Source organism: Cajanus cajan, chromosome 9 (genome assembly GCF_000230855.2).
Source record: "Cajanus cajan strain Asha chromosome 9, NIPB_CcT2T_4, whole genome shotgun sequence".
Taxonomy (NCBI): domain Eukaryota; kingdom Viridiplantae; phylum Streptophyta; class Magnoliopsida; order Fabales; family Fabaceae; genus Cajanus; species Cajanus cajan.
The window spans coordinates 12692019-12711379 of record NC_138525.1 but is presented as its reverse complement, the minus strand read 5'-3'; the positions used below and the strand labels follow the sequence as shown (position 1 = coordinate 12711379).

Below are 19361 nucleotides of genomic sequence, written 5' to 3'. Positions count from 1 at the left end.
ACAACTTCTTTGTTGCGATTTTTACCCAGTTCATACATTTAAGGATCCAAAATTGCACTTCAATGTTATGCCTCTATACTTCATTTTGGGTTTACTTTTGATTAGGAACTTGTATTAGTGGTATAACCTTGTTAATTAGTTGATTAGTGGGCCGAGCCTTATAAATATTATGATTAAGCCCACTATATTAGTCTATTAATAGGCGTCGTGAAACTTGTTATATACATTTTCTCTCATTTGTTAGATTTTAGAGTTGTTTCCTTTACGAGTTTTTCTAAATTTTCTCTTTCTCTCTCTCTTTCTCTATCTATCACTAAATTTTCTCTTTGCATCTTCTACATGAATTGATTGTAGCAACTTGATAAAAATGCGTGGCTAATCCATTTAATCGATTCAATATTCCATGCATTAAGGTAAAAGTTGAGTTCTCGGTCTAATTTAACTATACGAATTTTCTTCATCTATTTCTCCATTTTAGATATAATTTTCGTTTTCATGATTATGAATTTTAATTTAATTAGATATGGAATATAATTGAAGATTAATTTTGGATCTAGATTTAGATATAGACCAAAAATAACCCAAATCTCCTAAATCAATCATTTACCATTCTTGAATTTCACAAAAATTGTGAGATCGCAATTGCATTTCACATCTTTAAGAAATCTAGTAGTTCTAGATTAAGATTTACATTTTAATTACATTCATGTTTGATTGAGTTTGGATTATAATTTGAATCGGGAAAATTTTACTATAAGAATCAAAATCTTAAATTGATGCAAATTTCAATTGTAATTTATAATTAATTTTCTATTTACATTTTTAATTTCTCAATTATTGTTTGCTATCCAAAATCCCCTTGCTAGCAATTGTGTGATACATTTGGATTCAATTGATTTGTGTCTTTGAAAAGAATGACCTAAGTTAATCCCTATAGTATAAATTTTTGGAGAAAATTTTATAATTTTTTTTTGTGATTCGGCAATGTTATCAACAAACACTCATCTTGATAGATATTTTATTGTTCAGCATTTGAGTTAGTTCATGCAAGCTTCTTCCATTCACCATCATCAAGTTGCTTTGCATATGTTATGCTACATTAATTCTTCACCATCTCAAGGACTCTTTTTCCTTTCAAATTCTTTTGTTCAGTTAAAGGCAATTAGTGATTTTGATTAGGCATCTTGTCCAAATACTTGTCACTCAATTATCAAAATTTGTGTCTTTTTAGGCTTCTCTTTGATCTCTTGGGAATCAAAGAAGTAGACTTTCGTCTCATCTGAAGATGAGTACCATGCATTTGCTTCAACCACCTACGAGCTCCAATGGATGACTTATTTGCTTTGTAATTTGTGCATTCATTTCATCTCTTCAGTTGGCTTGTATTTTGACTGTGGAGAAAAGATAAACACTAGAAGAAAATCACGCCAAAATTTAAAGCCACACATTAGAAGCCCCAATACATTAGAAAAAATCTTAAAAGATTCCCTTTATACTATTTCCACCATATTGATAATAGTTTCACCTCATGTTGACCAAAGGTAACTAAATGTTGTTTAGGTTGAGTGAACTAGCACCAACACGTCTAGGCAAGGCCTTCATACACATGAAGGCATGCTCGTTTTTGAGCATTCAAGCCCAACGTCGCATGCGATTTAACACCCAATCACCAACATCAAAATTGCTAGATCTTGAAATAAATGTTTCCACAATCAATCATACAAATTATAATCTTCCAAAACTCGTTTTACATCTAGAAATTCACCAATTTTATCATTTACAATTTTTACCCCTCAAATTCAACAAATTTCTCTCCTTAGGATTCTAACCCCTTTCTACAGAGCACTCAATTAATTACTCTAAAAATATTTGATCATCAAATAAATTACATATTCCAAAATCTACTTAATAAATCACATCAAACGCACATAACATCTCATCAAATAGAAAATTTATGGGATTGGAGTCAATCCTCTACCCATCATGCATACACCCAATCCCTATAAATGAGTATTCTTACTCTCCCCTTACTTGGAGCGATGCAATGTATGAGTCTAATCTTCTTCCTGTTCTAAGGCGATCCCTTCTCCTTCCTCTCCATATGTGTTCTCTTCAAAGCACTCGGGCGTTAAAGAACGTGAAATAAAAAACAAATGAATAATAATATCTCATTTCTCCCTTCTCTTCTAATATATAACTCATATTTCTTTAAACCCCCTTTTATCTTCATTATTTCTAATACTCCCCTAAATAATTAATATATTAACATGAATAAAATAAAAAACTATTAATCATAAAATAAAATAAAATAATTATTATCTTCCTAATTAATAATTACTAATTATTAGAAAAATTTTAGGGTGTTGCATAATTCAGTCATCTAAGGGTTCTCACAAGGCTTACAAGTAGAAGACATTACTTTTTCACACATAGAACATGAGGCTTGTCTTGAGACTCACATAACTCGATCATTTCTAACATTATATGATTATTTAGTCTAGATTGTAACCCCAAATGTCTAGTTTCTAACCCAACAAACAAAACTCTATTTAGTTAATCAAGTAGATAGAAATCACTTAAATATCAATATATGTTCATATTAGAATTTTCAGAGTTAAATAAACCACACCAAATTTCCAAATCATACATTCAACCCTAACCCCCAATACACAAATTCATTTAAATCAATCATCACAATTCATGAATTTACTGAGCCAAGGTGATATATAAATTCAAGAACATACAAATATGCATCCACAATAATTCAATTAATATATTAAGATGCTTAGAGGTTATCTCATTAGCTATACCCCTTATATGTGTCCATGAATGAGACATTTTCACTTTCCTTTACCTTGAGTGACAATTTCGTAACACAAATGTGTTCTTGATAGCCCTAGTCTACTTTACGCTCTCTTTGATGGGCCCTTATAGGTTTTCCTCTTTGTTGCATGAATCATTGACACATCATTTTGATCGACCAAGTTACTCATCATCTGTGTTATATCCTATGGTACTTCCCTAGTTGTTATCACATCCTCCTAAATCACAACAACTTGCACTTCCTGATTTGCTCCTTAGATGAAGACTTCTAAAGTAACAAGCTTGATCTATGTTATTTTGAGACTACTCCATGCACTCCTTGTGGTTTTCTTTAAAGTTTTTTCCTCTAAAGGCACTCTTTAGGTGTAAAAGTTGATGCATATAAATGACCTAACCTTCTTTTTCTTATTATTAATAAGCTTCTGTGTTTGACTCAAGAGTCTGACCCAAGACTCATTTCTACCTCATTGCCTATTCTTTTTTATTTTATCTAATAAAATATTTTAATTATATCACTAATTTAATCAATTAAGTTAAAAATATTTTTTTTTTATTACAACACTTTTTTATTTTATTTTTGAGAATCAGGATATTACAATCTAAGTTTATTTTGACTCAAACTAGTTTAATCAATGACAAAAAAAGCTTAGACTTTGACTCAATGTAGATTTTGGGATGCGACTAGTACCTAAAATCCTATTTATGGGTGTAATAAATCTGTTTTTAGAGATTTACGAAGTTTCTTCCGTAAATTTAGACCCTCCTCTAAAAATCACTTATTTTCCAAGTTATTTTTTTGGCTTAAAACTTGAAATACATATTGTACTAGTAAGGCCATTCGGCCACCTGGTTCGGCCACTCGGCTACCTGATAGCCGACACCCAATCGGCCCCTGAATGACCGAACCAGGTGGCCGAATGCCGTTCGGCTACCAGATGGCCGAGTGAACTCAGATTCCTACTAATAGAGGTAAGAATGTACCCATAATTAAGGATTAAGGGTTAAGCATACCCGTAAGCCGATTAGGAGCGTATTACCTAATCTGGTAATCTTGTTACAGGGCCCATGGAAGTCCGGGCCCATAAATGTCAGTATAAATAGCTCTTGTCACGAGGTAAGGTCACTGTTCATTAATTGTCATCGATATCTGCGCTTTGTCCTGACTTGAGCGTCGGAGTGCCTTTTGCAGGTACCTCCCCCACACCGGAATATTGGTTCGGAGCACTCGTTCGGCCCTCAGAATACGAAAGGATTATTGGTGTATCCTTTAGACAGGTACACATATCATTTTTAAAAGAAATATGTTTTTGAAGATTTACAAGTTTCTTCCATAAATTTAGATCTTTCTTTAAAAACTACTTATTTTCTAAGTTATTTTTTTTTTTGCTTAAAACTTGAAATGCATATCATTTTTAAACCGTTCAAGTTTTTTTTTTTAGTGAAACCAAAGCCCATAACTTATTTTAGTACACTATAAATCTATTTGGAGGACCCACATAAGTTTGATAATTGTACAAATGAGCTTAATAGAAAAACTTGTTTTTCTAGAAACATGCATTGTACAATTTTACAAGATGCGTCATTTCCAAATCATTTGGAGCTTTTGAGTCAAACCAAAGTCAATAGATTATAAGTACCACATATAATATATTTTTCAAGTCCGAAGTGATTTTAAGTTTTGTATCTCAATCAACATGAAAAGCTATTTTCTACAATTTCTTAAAAACGCAACCTTAAAACACACATTGCTTTCAAATTGTAACCCTAAATTAGACGAAACCATGACTCACAATCTTATTTTTAAGTTAACTAAATATATTTTTGGAGTCGCATCCCAAAATCACATGTTGAAAAACATAATTCAAAGAAAATTTCTAAGCAAAAGACATGTTCCCTACCTTAAGACCATAAAAATAGTTAGCAATTTTAGAGTTTATCACAAAGTTCACTGCATATAATTTTTTTTCCCTCGTGAAAATTGATAATTAGCGTGATTAATTCTAATAAAAATGCATATAATACCATAAAAAATCATTTACAATAATTTGTTTATAATAAATTATAAAATAAAAAAGCTTTATTTCTAAATATTCTTTTAATTAAAATATTTTTTTTATTCTTTATAGTTTCACTCTATCTTTCAATCTCTATAGTTTAAATAATTATTTTTAGTCGTTATACTTTCTTTTTTCAATCTTTTTTAATTCATATTGTTAATTTTGTGTGTAATTACGTCTAATTTGTGTTAACATGACAATTATCTTTAACTTTGTGTTTCTTATCTTCACCATCCATAAAATCAAATACATCAATGTCATGTGAATTTAATAAATTAATGTCATTCACATAAAAATAATGTTTTAAAAAAATTAACCGTAAAGAATAACAAAGTTTGAAAAGGGAAACATATAAACTAAGGATATTTATATTAAATTATATGAACTAAAATGTAAATTAAATGATATTATAGGGATAAAAATATATTTTAACCTATGTTTTTTATAAATCTAAATTATATTTTTATATTTAAATAAACTTAATACATGAATAATACATCTAGTTCTTAAAAGCTGCTAAGGTCTAAGTTGTCTCTCATCCTATCGTTGTCTTACTATTGAGTTAACGAAAAATTGTCTCATTTATACTAGTAAAAAATATTTTCTTTTCACTTATACAAAATTATGTTTAAATTAGTTGCTAATGAAAAAATAGAAAGAAAAGTAGTGGAAGGAAGAGTTTATTTCGTTTTCTACTTTCTAAAAATAAGAATATGATGAAAGAAAATGAGTTAATATTCATTTTATTCCATTATAATAATTTTATCTTTACATGTTGTATATTAATCAATAATTTATTAATGATAATTTAAACATAAAATCAATCAATAACTTCTTAATGATAATATAAATATAAGATAAAAATAAGAATATGAAAACTAATACATTATAACTAATTCCGCTCCATCCTTTTTTTTTTTTTGGTTATGAAAAATTCAAATAATACAATAACAATTTTAACTGATTCCATTTCAATCTTTATCACCGACAAAACAAGCCTGTAAGATATTTATTTACTTGTTCCATTATATTCATGATAAATAATACTTGACCGTATAATAATATTTTGTAAGAGGTATTAAAGTAAAAAAAAAAAAAAGGAATAAACTTGTAATTGTAAGAAATAACGGAGAAGGAACCAAGTATTACAAAATTACCAAAATACTTGTTTATGAAATCCACACGTGAAACAATGGTTATTCCCAATTTTAGATTGTTACCCTTATGTAAACAATATTCTTTTACATAAAATTGTAATTACATCTTAATCAAACTTTGACAAAAAGACTACGAACTGATTAAAAGTAAAAGCATCGGAGTTGTGTAAATAAAAATAAAATAAATTATGAAGAAAAACTATTACTAATGCAACAAAATTGATTATGACAACATGTTACACATCCTAAATCCCAGCCATGAAAAAAAAAAAAAAAACTTCGGACTTTTATATCCATCATGTATTCCTCAGGCTGAGAATGATCCCCTAAGTCGCTTAGTGCTCAGGTTCCAAAAATATGTCTGTGGACTGGTGTTGCTTCTAAACTCTTGACCACTTGCAACCAGGGTTTGTCTATCATAAATAAAGAATTTTTGGATGTATATGCTAAAAATAAAACAGGATTCTCTAAAGGAACAACTTCAAAGTTTCTCCTATTGTGTTTAGTCCTCTTCTTAAGATTAAAATTTTGTAAATTTTTTGCCCTTGAATCTTGAATACTTAACATATCACTTTCGTCTGACTCCACGGGCAATCCAAAGTCAATCAAGCACATTGCTCTGAAAACAAAACAATTTCCAAACATGAGAAATGGTATCACAATATTTCATACTTTCTATTTCAAATCAGAAATGGTATCACAATTTGAAACCAACCGACATAAAAGTAGGCATGACAACGGGGCGGGACGAGGGCGGGTTTTATGTTCCCCGCCCCCGCCCCCGATACTCGCCGGGGGTAAAATCTGGGTTCTCATCCCCGCCCCGCCCCGCCCCCGTCCCCACTCCTATTTTTTTTCTTTTTTTCTTTTAAATAAATATGAACAATTTAAAAAAAAATAAAAGAAAAGTAAAATAATATAAATTATTACATATAAATTTTTTAATTTTAGTTTATATATATATATAAATAATTTTTTAATTATATTATTAAGCGGGACGGGGGCAGAGGCGGGGGCGGGGTATTAACATCCCCGTCCTACCCCGTCCCTGATTTTATCAATCAGGAAAACCCGAACTCGAACCCGATAAATACGGGTTTTCCCCGTCCAAATCCGGGCGGATTCGGGTGGGTACCCACTGGGGCGGGTTAGATTGCCATGCCTACATAAAAGCATTAACTTTCCATGTATCACAAGTCTGAAATTAAGTAGAAGCAATTCCAATTTCCAAGTACTTTAGAATTTCTCAAAAATTATGTATATCATAGACTTGCTATAACCTATAATACAGCACACAAAATACTTCATCCAATAAGTGTTTATAAAGAAAATAAAGCTTACCTGGAGCTGTAAACAACAACCGAAGATGAAGTTGATGGAGGGAAAGACAGTCCAATAACTTCACCAGGAAATTCCTGGTATCTCCTCGGAAGAGCAGATGTTTGACTTGACCATTCTCCCAACCGCTTGGCCTCCACGTCAAATACATACATTTGATTTGATGAAGTTGTAACTATTAATACATTGTTATTCCGGGGTGAAAATCCACCAGCCGTAACAGAGGCACCATCCAATCTTGAAATGAACCATTGATTCCTGTAGTACAAAAATATTTATTTTATAAAATACAGAAAAACACGGATATTAATATCAAATAATTCATGCAAATGCAATCACTCTCACCCTCTAGAATCAAATCAAAGAGCAAGCCAAAAGAAAAAGCGGGGAAAAATAATAAAGGAGCCTTTGGTATTACCAATTAAATTAATTTTGCAACTAATCTGCCATGGCAAACGCAACTAACATCCGGGTCAAAAACTTTCTTTTGATTGTCTGATGCATATTTGCATGTCTTCGCAAAAGCTTATCCTTCTATTTTCAATTTTCTCAACTAATAACAAGATGTCATAGCTATATGCAGCAAATCAACTACAGTAATAGATCTCCTGAATTAAAAAGAAGTTAAGTAAATCAGAAAGAACACCTTCGTGTCTCCAAGTTAAATACATATATATCACCGAAGCAGTTCACAGCAGCCAGCCACTGCCCATCAGAACTAGTAAACAATCTTGTAATGGGTGGCTCAGTTGGACTTGAGTCCTCATCCAATTCACGACAAGGTGTAAAAGTGTGCACTAGTTCTGATCTCTCAACATCCACAACCTATACCATTCAAAAGAAAAGACTATCAATAAAACAAACAAATAGATTTTTAAAGCCTAAGATCATGATATTTTAGTGAACACTAAGGAAACCAGAGACTAGAAAAACAACCAAGAGAAATTTAAACTTAATTATACAAACCAATTTAGAATTGCCCCAGCTTACATTCTAGCAAATAATAATAACGAAGAAACCACAAAAGATAAAGAAAAAAGAGAACTAGTAGCATTTTAGAGTAAGATAACAAATCACAGCTGTTTGACATTTAAACCCAATCTGGACAATTTTTAATAATAGTAAGTACAAACAACGTAAATTCCCTTTAAACAGTCTTCAGGTGAAAAAAAATTACAAAGCTCCAGTTAAGCGAGAACCAGAATAGCAAACAGATAATGATGAACAGCATCAATATCATAATGTATGGAGTAAAGTAACCCAAGTTTTCTTGCAAAAACAAGCAATAGAAATTCCCTTTTGAAGTAAAAAAACCATACTTTTACATAAAACATAGTTTAATCATAATAGAGATAGTGCGTTGCTAGCTTACATATATCATTCTATCGTGACCTGCTACTATCATACAGGAGGAATCATGAGTAAAAATCATAGAATGAGCAAATGGTAATCTCTGAGGAAGCATCCGTCTGCGAACATCCCATGGAATTTTACCATCTTTACCCCTTTCCAATTCATAAAGCCTAGGCTTTTCTTGATCAGAGTATGCAAACAGCGCCCCTGAATTAGAAATTGTGCTGCAAATTATCTTCCTAGATGCCTTAGTTTTGACTCGACGAAGTATTTTGGTCTTTGCAAAGTCTCCAGGGGTGCAGACATTTTTTAGTTGTAGCAAATGAACATCTATCCACTGCGAAGATTGGACTAAAAGCATTTTGGATTGATTAAAGACAGAATTAAGCACTAGTTGAATGGGTGTTCTCTGAGGCGCAGGACAGATATCATGAGGATAAAACTTAGTGAATTCTTTCACTGGGTATGCAAAAAGTTTTGTGTCGTCTCCAGCTGAGATGAGCATGGGAACCCCCAAATGAGCCCACTTATGGTAACTAAAATCAGCGGACTTTTTTCCACGTCGAGCTCTTTTAAACCTGTTTTCTGCCTTAATATCTGCTACACAAAAATGCACAGGTAAGGAACAGAAGATGGCAAATGCATATGTAGCAACTAAAGACAGTCTCCATTTGGATAAGCTTTTCTACAGCAAAGATACACTTCTGAAAAGAAGTTTGGTTATGCTGAAAGATACACCTTCAGAAAATAGAAGAAAAGAATTTTTCATTTCTCACTTGAAAAGATAAAATTTAACCTTTTCAAGAATCCCTGCTTTAAATTAGACCCAAAGCTCATCCAAACAAGCTAATACAATATTTGTGAAACAAATAACAAAATTATAAACAATATAATTTTGAACACCTTCATGACTTATTGGTACAGCAACAGTCAGAGCCCTGATGTCATGCGTGTGAGCCCTTACATAGTGAAGGTAGTTCCATCTCTTAGTTAATGAAGATTTGTTATCATCAGATGATGCTGACTGACTACTAGACAGCTTGTAAAGAATAACCTTCAAATAAAATAAACTAAACCAACATTATTATAATTCATGTCATCAACAGACTCAAGTATGGAATAACAGTACACTGACTGGAAAAGGGGGCAACAGACAACAATTTAATGAATAAAAAATAACAACACACCAATTTACTGACACATGCATAATATTGCAATGGCATTAATCATCATTCTTAAGAATATACAAATACAGAACTCAATAAATGTGATACACTGAAATATGATACACAGTCTACCTCCACTAAGAGCAATTCAAGATACACATACATTGGAAGCATCCAGAAGGCACATCATATGTAATAGTCAAATATTTATTTATTCTTAAAAGTGAGGGAAACAAACCAGAAAAAAAAACTATACAGATGTTCAGCAAATTCCTTTTCGATTATAAGGCTGAAATACACAATAATTTGCCCATAAGGTAATAGAGAACACCTAAACTTATATAAAAAGAAACAGGAATAAAAATAGAAATACAAAACAAATGGAGCTAATTATCTGTTACTAGGTTTCATTGTCACACTAACTTAATTATAGGAAAGTTTGAGATAGGAGAGTAAAATGAAGGTAATGGTTGGAAATGGGGTTCTCATTCTTTTTGATTACGCAGCAAACTAATAAAATTCACATTGACAGAGATTGGAATAAGTGAGAATCTAGATATGCTTAGATCTTTAAGAACCTACCAGATTAGGTAATAAAAATAATCTACTAATTTAAAGTTACACCACATAAAATGCTTATCTAACCTGGCCTACTAAAAATGCCCCTCAATAATGTTATTTCATCTCTTCTTTCCCACATAATTCAATCTCCAAGAATAAATCCAATGAATGGTGTTCATGACATTCCTAATGATGCTGCATCTTTGTTTTACTTGTGCAACAAAACCAGGCCCCAAGGGAACATAAAAGCTTAAATATCTCACATATTGCTCAATCATTACCAATAATGAGACAGTATGGATTATTGTTCTGAAAACCTGGTCAGCCCAGCCAGTTCAACCGGGGAATTAACCCAGGAAACAAGATGATGAAAAAAAACTGGTCAGCTGTTTTTCGGTTCTCAACAGGTCAACACAATGGTTCAATACAACTATACCAGGAACCAAAAAAAATTATTTTGTTGTTTAGAAAAGAAAATGGAATTCGCATCAGACTCCTCTGTTGCCTTACCCTACCGGTCACTCTCACTCACGAGGTCAAAGGGTGCTGCGAGTTCCTGTGATGACACACTGCAGCTACCAAGTCAAACCTGCTAGCTGTTGCTGCCCACGAGTCCATGCATTTGTGATTTCCTGGGACGGTGTGTGACCTCCCTGCTTCTTGTTCTTTCTGCTTTCAGGTTTTGCTTAGATAGAGCACTGCAGTTTTTGCAGTGAGATAAAAATGGAAGAATAACTTTTATATGCCCTTTACATTATCAATTGTAATAAAAATTAGACTTAATTATGCTTAAACTACCTCGAATTAGGTCAATTTTCGAATTACTACTTTTTAATTTTTTTTTTGTTTAAATTACCTAACTAATATTTTTTTTCAATTTAATACCTGACGTTAATTTCCGTCTGTTAAATGATGACGTGGCTAACAGACTGCCACGTCATCACCCAACAGTGTATGCAATGTCAGCACATATCTTCAACTCATTCTCAGTCATCTCTGCCCCCTTGGCTTGGTTCCTTATGGAGAGCCCAACACTCTGGCTGACGCTCCTCCTCTTCCCCCTGGTCGGCATGCCTCCGACCCCAAAGCCGAAACCTTAATGACCCCCTTCCTCCTCCACTACTTCCACCGCACCGCCCTCTACCCCTTCCGCCTCCTCCTCACACCTCCCTCCAAAGCCCCACCCCCTTTCCCCTCGCCCTCATGGCCTTCACCTTCAACTCCTACCTCCAGGCCCGCACTGTCTCGCACAACATCGACTACTCCACCGGCCTTTTCTGGCCCCGCTTCTTCCTTGGGCTTCTCACGCGTGTTCTCCTACGAAATGTGGATCAATGTCTGGGCCAATAGGCTCTGTTGCGGCTCAAGGGCCAAGGGAAGGGCTACGTTGTTCCCAGGGGAGGCCTGTTCGAGCTCGTCGCTTGCCCTAATTACTTTGGGGAGATTGTGGCATGGCTTAGCTAGGCCTTCATGACTGGTCATGGGTCAGGCTTGGCTTCTGCGTCTACACTTTTGCGAACTTACGGCCCAAGGCACGCCACTCCATCAAGTTCACCACCTTCCTCTCCAAGCTCGCCACGCTCTACGACACATCGGCGCAGGACCTCACCTTTAAGTACCAGCTCCTCCCATCGCGCCTTCCTTCGCCGACATCAAGTTCCACGGTTCTGTTTTGGAACCCCCCGCCGCGCCACTGCCGGAGTATCACCCCCGCGCTCCCGCTCCGCCTTCACCTCCCGTTTTCAATGCCAACGTCAATACACTCAAAATTCACCAACAGTTGCATCAGGAGCGTTGGGTGACGTGGCTGTTGGGTGGCAGCCATTTAGATGACGTGGTAGGCACTGTTGGGTGATGATGTGGCAGTTTGTTAGCCACGTCATCATTTAATAGACGGAGACTAACATCAGGAACTAAATTATAAAAAAAAATATTAGTCAAGTAATTTAAACAAAAAGAAAATTTAAAAAGTAGTAATCCAAAAACTGACCTAATTTGAGGTAGTTTAAACATATTTAAGCTTAAAAATTATTGGGTAGCATTTGCCTTCTAGATGACATGTGTCAGTAGGAATTTACAAAGTAAATATCTTTGTACGTGCCATGTATCACATCACATATACTTCTCTTTTTACATCAAGCTTTTTAGTTATCTATTTTATTTAGTATTCCAATTTTTATAAGTGCAAAATGTTGTCATTTTTATACTAACTACTGTGGTTAAGTACTTTTATATTTAATTTGGACTTCTGTTTGGAATTTTAAATTTAAAAAAATTATAAATTATATCACCCTTGAAGTTTTTAATGTTGTGAAGTTTACGTTTTTTAAATTCTTGATTATAATTTTTTATAAATATATTATTTTATTTATTGCAATTTGACTACAATTTATCCACAGCTTGACCATTGAACCGATTCAACTTAAAAAACATTGGTACGAATCATGCCAATCTCAATACTCATTGAATCAATTCATGGTAAAATTACACTAAAGGGTTCTAACCATCTCATCAAAAACCAAATGTTCAAACTACAAATTTTTATGTCTTGTAAACATCACTGTTTTTTACTTTTATTGAGAAAATTATACAACCAATCATAGAACTACTTTATAGTGGTCCATTTCAAAACCATATCCTGTTAATCATTTAAATTTCAACGTGATTTTTGGTTTCCACTTATTCTAAATCCTTGTACTATTTAAACCTTTTAACGCTACTATATTTTGCAATATGGCCTTCATATAAGTACACTTGCAAAACTGAAACCATCATACACATTCCCATGTAGCAAAACACAAAACATACTCCCTCTTGTCCTCTTTATTAGAAACAAATGAATGTTCTTTTTAAGTCCTAATTATGAGAAACGAGATTCACTTTATGATGAGTTAATAGCTAATACCATTTTACACATTTCATTTATTGTTAAATTTATAAATGTGCCACCTACTCATCTCTCATGCATACAGATGCATTTATTAGTCTATTAACAATACCAGTTACACTCTGTAGGAAACATGATCTTTTGAATTAGGTGTATTGTCATTAATATAACTATTATTTAAACCATTTAATTCAAAGGGTATTTTTAAAATACAATTTAAATTTGACATTATTAATTAAAATTAGAGAGTGCCAGCAACACACTATATTGTACTCGTTTTAACTCTCTTATTAGTTAAATTTCATTGAAAACACAAAAAAAAAAAAAATTCCAAGAGATTCACTAAATAGGGTGTGGGATCCACCAAAGTTTGTAATTTTTAATAAATTTAAACCAATAAAAGGGAGTGTGTTCCAAAGATTTCTCCCCAAATTAACTACCTTAACTACTTTTATTAGTCTTAATGAACTAGTTATTAATTTCCTATATAAAGGACCAATGCAATGAGAGCATTAATTTAAAGGAAAAAAGAGCAGAGAAAAATATCCACAGTCACAACTTGAATTTGATGTCAACAACAATGGCAATTATGCAAAATAATCATGTGAACTAATAAGTAATGTCAAAAATATATTGCCAAACAGCTATTAAATACACACGCATAAGCAGTCAATTGCAATGTCAAAAAGATAAATTAATAGTTTCATAAGAAGAATTCACAAATCATACAACTCAGTACCTGGCCATCAGAACCAGCAGAGAACACCCTATCATGACTAGGGGCTGCTGCCAGAGCATTTACATGTCCCTTGTGTAATGAATGTGTTTGCAAGAGAGTTCCGTGTTGGCTGTCCCAAAACTGGACACTACCACTGCTGTCCGCACTAACAAGTGTCCCAGACCTAAATAATAATAACTAACTCATTAGCTACAAAAGGTTGCAAATAGAAAAAAATGACTTTGCCGACAAATTATAACAATAGGATGGATGTGGATAGCATAAGAAATTGCATATTAGTTAAATTCAAAGACAATAAATCGACAAAAAGAAGCATTCACTATCACCTTAAAGACAGTAATGACCATATACAAAGTTCATGTCCACTGCCCAAACCTCCAAGTCCAGCTGTAATCCTATATATTTCATTGCCCAATGCGGCATTCCAGCATCTTATCAACCTGAGAGGAGACAAACAAGAAACACAAGTAAGGACATTGATCTAAGTGATGTCACAAATTTAACAAATGTGTAGACTATGTTGCCGGACCTACTAAATTTTTTGCATAATTAAGCATAGAACCTTGTTTTCTAGCATAAGAAAATAGGTGATCTCTTATAAATCACAACTTCAATACATACCCGTCACTACTTCCTGAATATATGTAGTTAGCATCTGTACTCCATGTCACACTTAAAACTCGTCCTGCAAACCATAACACAAAACATCCTCTTAATGGGAGTAATGCATTAAAAAAAGGAACACCTGCTACAAGACAAATAACTTGAGGAAAACCTCACCATTGACCCAGGGCAAAGATTTTTCGTAAATAAATTCATCTGTGTCAGAGATATCATAAATTCCCACATGTCCATTGTCAAGACCAATTGCTACACGTGGATTCTCACCCACAGAACCCTCATGAGGACCAGGTGAATCAAAATCTTCATCACTTTCACTGCTCTCATGTTCATCAAAATCATGGAACCCATTCCCCATTTGATCACCCTTCTTCTCATCATTTATCTTGTCACCCTTGGGAAAAGTCACTGCCATTTGCCAAATTGAGACACCAACTGAATCAAGCACCGTCTGCAAGTGCCACGTGTCAAAGTAAGCAACCCACACAATACAACAACCAAAGAAAAAAAAACCTCAAAGCACCACTCATTCAGAAAACTCTTTCAACACCTTAACAAATATTACCCGACATGTAACTAAGAACACATTCCTAAGAGCATCTGCAATGGGGGTTGCTTATAAGCAACCCCCATTGCAGATGCTCTAACCCAACAGTCCTACAAATAAGTGTCTCTAACATGTTTTTCTATTGCTAGAAGAATAAACACCCACTGTAGTCCCTGATTTTATCATATTAGTCCCTAAAGCTAAAAATTGTAAAATTAGTCCTAAAAGTACAAATTGACAATCACATAAGTCCACACTGAAAAAAAAAATGAGACTAAAGCGATAATATATATATATATATATATATTGAAGGACTAAAATATCAGCAAGCGAATAAATTTAAAAACATTATAGGAACTAATTTTACAATTTTTAGGTTAAGATTACAGTGTCTTCTAAATTCTCAAAGATGAAAGTAGGTGTTTACTCGTTAGCCTCCATTCCACACCAAGACAAAAACACAATAAAGAGTTCACAAGCTTCAAGCACACTATCTCGAAACGAAAAGAGAAGATGAAACACGATACCTCCTGGTTCAAGTGGAAAAGATCCCACTTAGTAACGGAGCCGTCTAAGTGAGACGAAAACAAGCGACTTCCGTGGGGGCCACCGGGGCACCAAATAAGCGACGTCACTTTCCCGTTAGGGTTTCCGTGTATAGTCTGCGCAATGCATCAGAATCATAACAATGGAGAGAATGTATGGTTAGTTAGTTAGTTAGTGATAGTAAGTTAGTTAGTTACCAGCTGACAGTGCCAACCGATGGAGCCGGGCGAGACGAGCCATATTTCGAGGGAGCCGTCGTGGCGAGCGGCGGCGACTCGCAAGCCGTCGAAGCTGGTGGCCAAAGCCACCACCGGAGAAGGTCTCCAATCTATGGAAGTAATCTTGTCGATGGAGTGCGACGAGACACATTCCGAAGGTCTCCGATCGACGGAGATGGTCTTGGTCTTGTCCATGGAGGAGGAGGAGCCACGCTCCGAAACGGTGCGCGTTAAGTGAAGTTTGATCAGCAGAAGAATAGGGTTGAAGGGGAAACCCAAGGAAGGCGGCAATAGTTATTAGTTAGGTTTCTTCTGAGGTTTAAGCCTCGACTTCGATAAGCCGTATATATTCCGGGTTGGGTTATCAGATTCAGACCCATACATAGTAAACCTTCTCTGGGCTTCTTTTTCAATTCTCTGGGCCGTATTTATTTATTTTTGGTTCAATTCTCTGGCCCGTAAATTTTTTGTCACTTCTAATTATGAAAAGTAGAAAAGAAAAATAAAGACTCATCATATATACATTTTATTTTAATAAGTACACCTACTTTATTTTAAAAAAAAAAAACAAATTTCTAAAATATTCATAGTTTTCTTTTGTTTTTTTAATTTTACAATCCAAATTTCAATTTTTTACTTTTCTTTTGTCTTTTTCCAATTCCTCATCTATTTCGATGGTTAGTTTTAATTATCTTGAATTTTACATTATTCTTTTATTCCTTCACCTCTTTTACTTTTTCACATGCATCTAAATTGTAGAATTAGTACCTGACAATATTGTAGGTATGTGCAGTTTCGTTGACAATTTCTATCGAATTAAACACACATTTTTTTCTTTCAACATTTCATTTCCTTTCACCCCTCCAAAAACATTAACATTAAATTTACCATTATGAAAAATACATTTTTACTATTCTAGAGCACTGTGCGAGATAGTAAAATTATTGATAAAAGTTTTGATTTTATTAACACCACATGTATATATAAATATATATATATATATATATATAAGAAAAAGAAAAATATAGGAAATTCATGGTATAACACCCTCCCTTTTAAAATATTTAGACATAAATAATATATAAAATAAATATTTTTTAAAATATATTTAATCACATAACTAATTAAAATACATTTTCTCCAAATACTTTTTATAACAAAATAACATAAAAATACATATATCTCCAATATTTATTATACAAAATAATTTTACAAATATTTATTATTTAATTAAAAACACTTATAATTATTAAAATCTGCTAACATATTTTTTAAAATTAATTAAAACATCTATAATAAGGCAATAAAAACACCAAAATGTTAGGAAGTAACATTAAAAAATATTAAATAAATAAAAGATGACTAAATCAAATAAAATAAAGATTCTTCATTCATCTTGCCTCAATGATACAATTCAAATGGCTAATATAAGTAAAGCCATTATCGGTCAATAGATCTGGACCCATAAAGTGGATAGATCATATGTAGACTATTTAGGTAAAACAACAAAATACAATCCCAACTAAAAAGACTAGCTAGGTTCAAATATTAATAATAACTAGTATTTTATTTCAAGTATTTATTATATTTAACTAAAATTTATAATAAACTATATATAAATAATTATTAGATTTAAATATATAAATTATATCTAAAATTATATAAATAGATATTTTTAAACATATAAATTGTAACGCTGTTGGTAGACTGGAACGGGACATTTCAAAGTTGGAATGGACCATTCCAAACTACTAAAAGAAGGTGATTTAGTAGCCCAGAACGGGCCGTTCCCAAACTGGAACGGACCGTTCCAGACTACTAAATAGGCTTGTAAATCCTAGTTGAGAACGGACCGTTCTAAATATAGTTGTTGTAAGTTAAATTCAATTACAGAACGGGTCGTTCTGGTTTGAGAACGGACCGTTCTAAACGTGCCAGAACGGGCCGTTCTGGTTTCAGAACGGGCCGTTCTGGTTTCAGAACGGGCCGTTCTGGTTTCAGAACGGGCCGTTCTGCATGTGAATTTTACACATCATGAAGGAGCCCAGAACGGACCATTCTGGATTTGAAACGGGCCATTCCGGCCACTTCAGATTTCTATAAATATGACCTGTGGGCAGTTGAGGAGAAAGAGAGGTTTTAGAGAGAAGTTCTAGAGAAAAGGACTCTAGACTAGAAAGCTTATTTTTGGAGGATTGAAGTTCAAGAGTCAAGCTTTGAAGGATATTTCTTATTCTTTTTCTCCTTCTTCTTCTTCCTCTCGTATTCTTGGCTTTTAGAGCCAATCTTCAGGTTAGGGAAGCTTTATGCATTGTTTTCTTTTGTTGAAATAGTTGAGTTGTTGGGTGCTAAAGTTGATTTATGCTGTTTACATTGTGTAAGTTGACATGATAGATGAATTTTAAATATGTTAGTTGATTTGTAAATTTATGTCGAATATGTGGTATATTGTTGAAGTTGTTTTTAAGGTTGTAAAGTTGTTAAGTTGCATTAAGTTGATATTGTGATGACTATAGTTGTTTAATTAAGTTGTTTGCATGTTGTTAAAATTATTAAAGTTGTATAGTTGTATAATTGAATAAGAAGTTGTCAAGCTGGTATATAATGTCTATTGTTGTATTTTTGTAAGTTGTCTATCGTTGAAAGATGTCTATTGTTGTATTGTTGTAAGATGTCTATTTCTGTAAAGTTGTTAAGATGCCTATTGCTATAAAGTTGTTAAGATGCCTATTGCTGTAAAGTTTTTATGATGATATAGTTGTAAAGTTGTCTATTGTCGTAAAGTTGTAAAGCTGCCTATTGTTGTAAAGTTTAAAAGTTGGGGACATATGGTGAAGATATATGTCCTATGTTGAGATACATAGTACTAAGGTGATAAGTTGAAAGTTGTTTTAAAGTTGAATCTCTTAGTACTGTGTGGGCGACATGGAAGTAGTCGATCCATGTCATGATTGAATGACCAATTTGAGTAAGGTATCTAGTTAGAGATGTAGTCTTCGACTAGGTACTGGAGGGTGCGTGGTACTTGGAGGACAGTGGGTGGGCTAACTCCATATGTGGATTGGTGATGCTAGCCAAGGCCGTGGTAGGCTCATACCCAAACCCTTCTGTCCTAACAGTAGTATTGGACATTCGAGTGTAAGTGGCACACCTGAGTAATCACCTATTGTTGTCTATACCTGGTTCTCTTCGGAGTTCCTAACGATGTCCTATACCTGACCTGGTTGAGATAGGTCAAATGCTGGATTCGGTAGGGTTTATGCCACCTAGACTGCTCAACCTCAATTATTGGAGATCTCCTAGTTGTACATGCGTGACGACGCATTAGTTGATGTTGCATGGATTGTT

General features: G+C 33.6%; 1 protein-coding gene and 1 pseudogene across 1 annotated transcript; one reads left to right on the top strand and one right to left on the bottom strand.

Moving 5' to 3' along the window:
* Positions 1 to 6219: 6219 nt before the first annotated feature.
* Positions 6220 to 16340, bottom strand: LOC109808223 (WD repeat-containing protein PCN). Its single transcript, XM_020371122.2, has 11 exons — positions 15993 to 16340; positions 15777 to 15911; positions 14862 to 15153; positions 14703 to 14766; positions 14408 to 14521; positions 14082 to 14244; positions 9632 to 9782; positions 8748 to 9325; positions 8022 to 8200; positions 7379 to 7633; positions 6220 to 6656 (listed from the first exon to the last, which is right to left on the bottom strand). The coding sequence occupies exons 1-11, from the start codon at positions 16206 to 16208 to the stop codon at positions 6380 to 6382; spliced, it is 2424 nt and encodes an 807-aa protein (XP_020226711.2). The 5' UTR covers positions 16209 to 16340; the 3' UTR covers positions 6220 to 6379.
* Positions 11415 to 12257, top strand: LOC145951623 (steroid 5-alpha-reductase DET2-like; annotated as a pseudogene).
* Positions 16341 to 19361: the final 3021 nt, after the last annotated feature.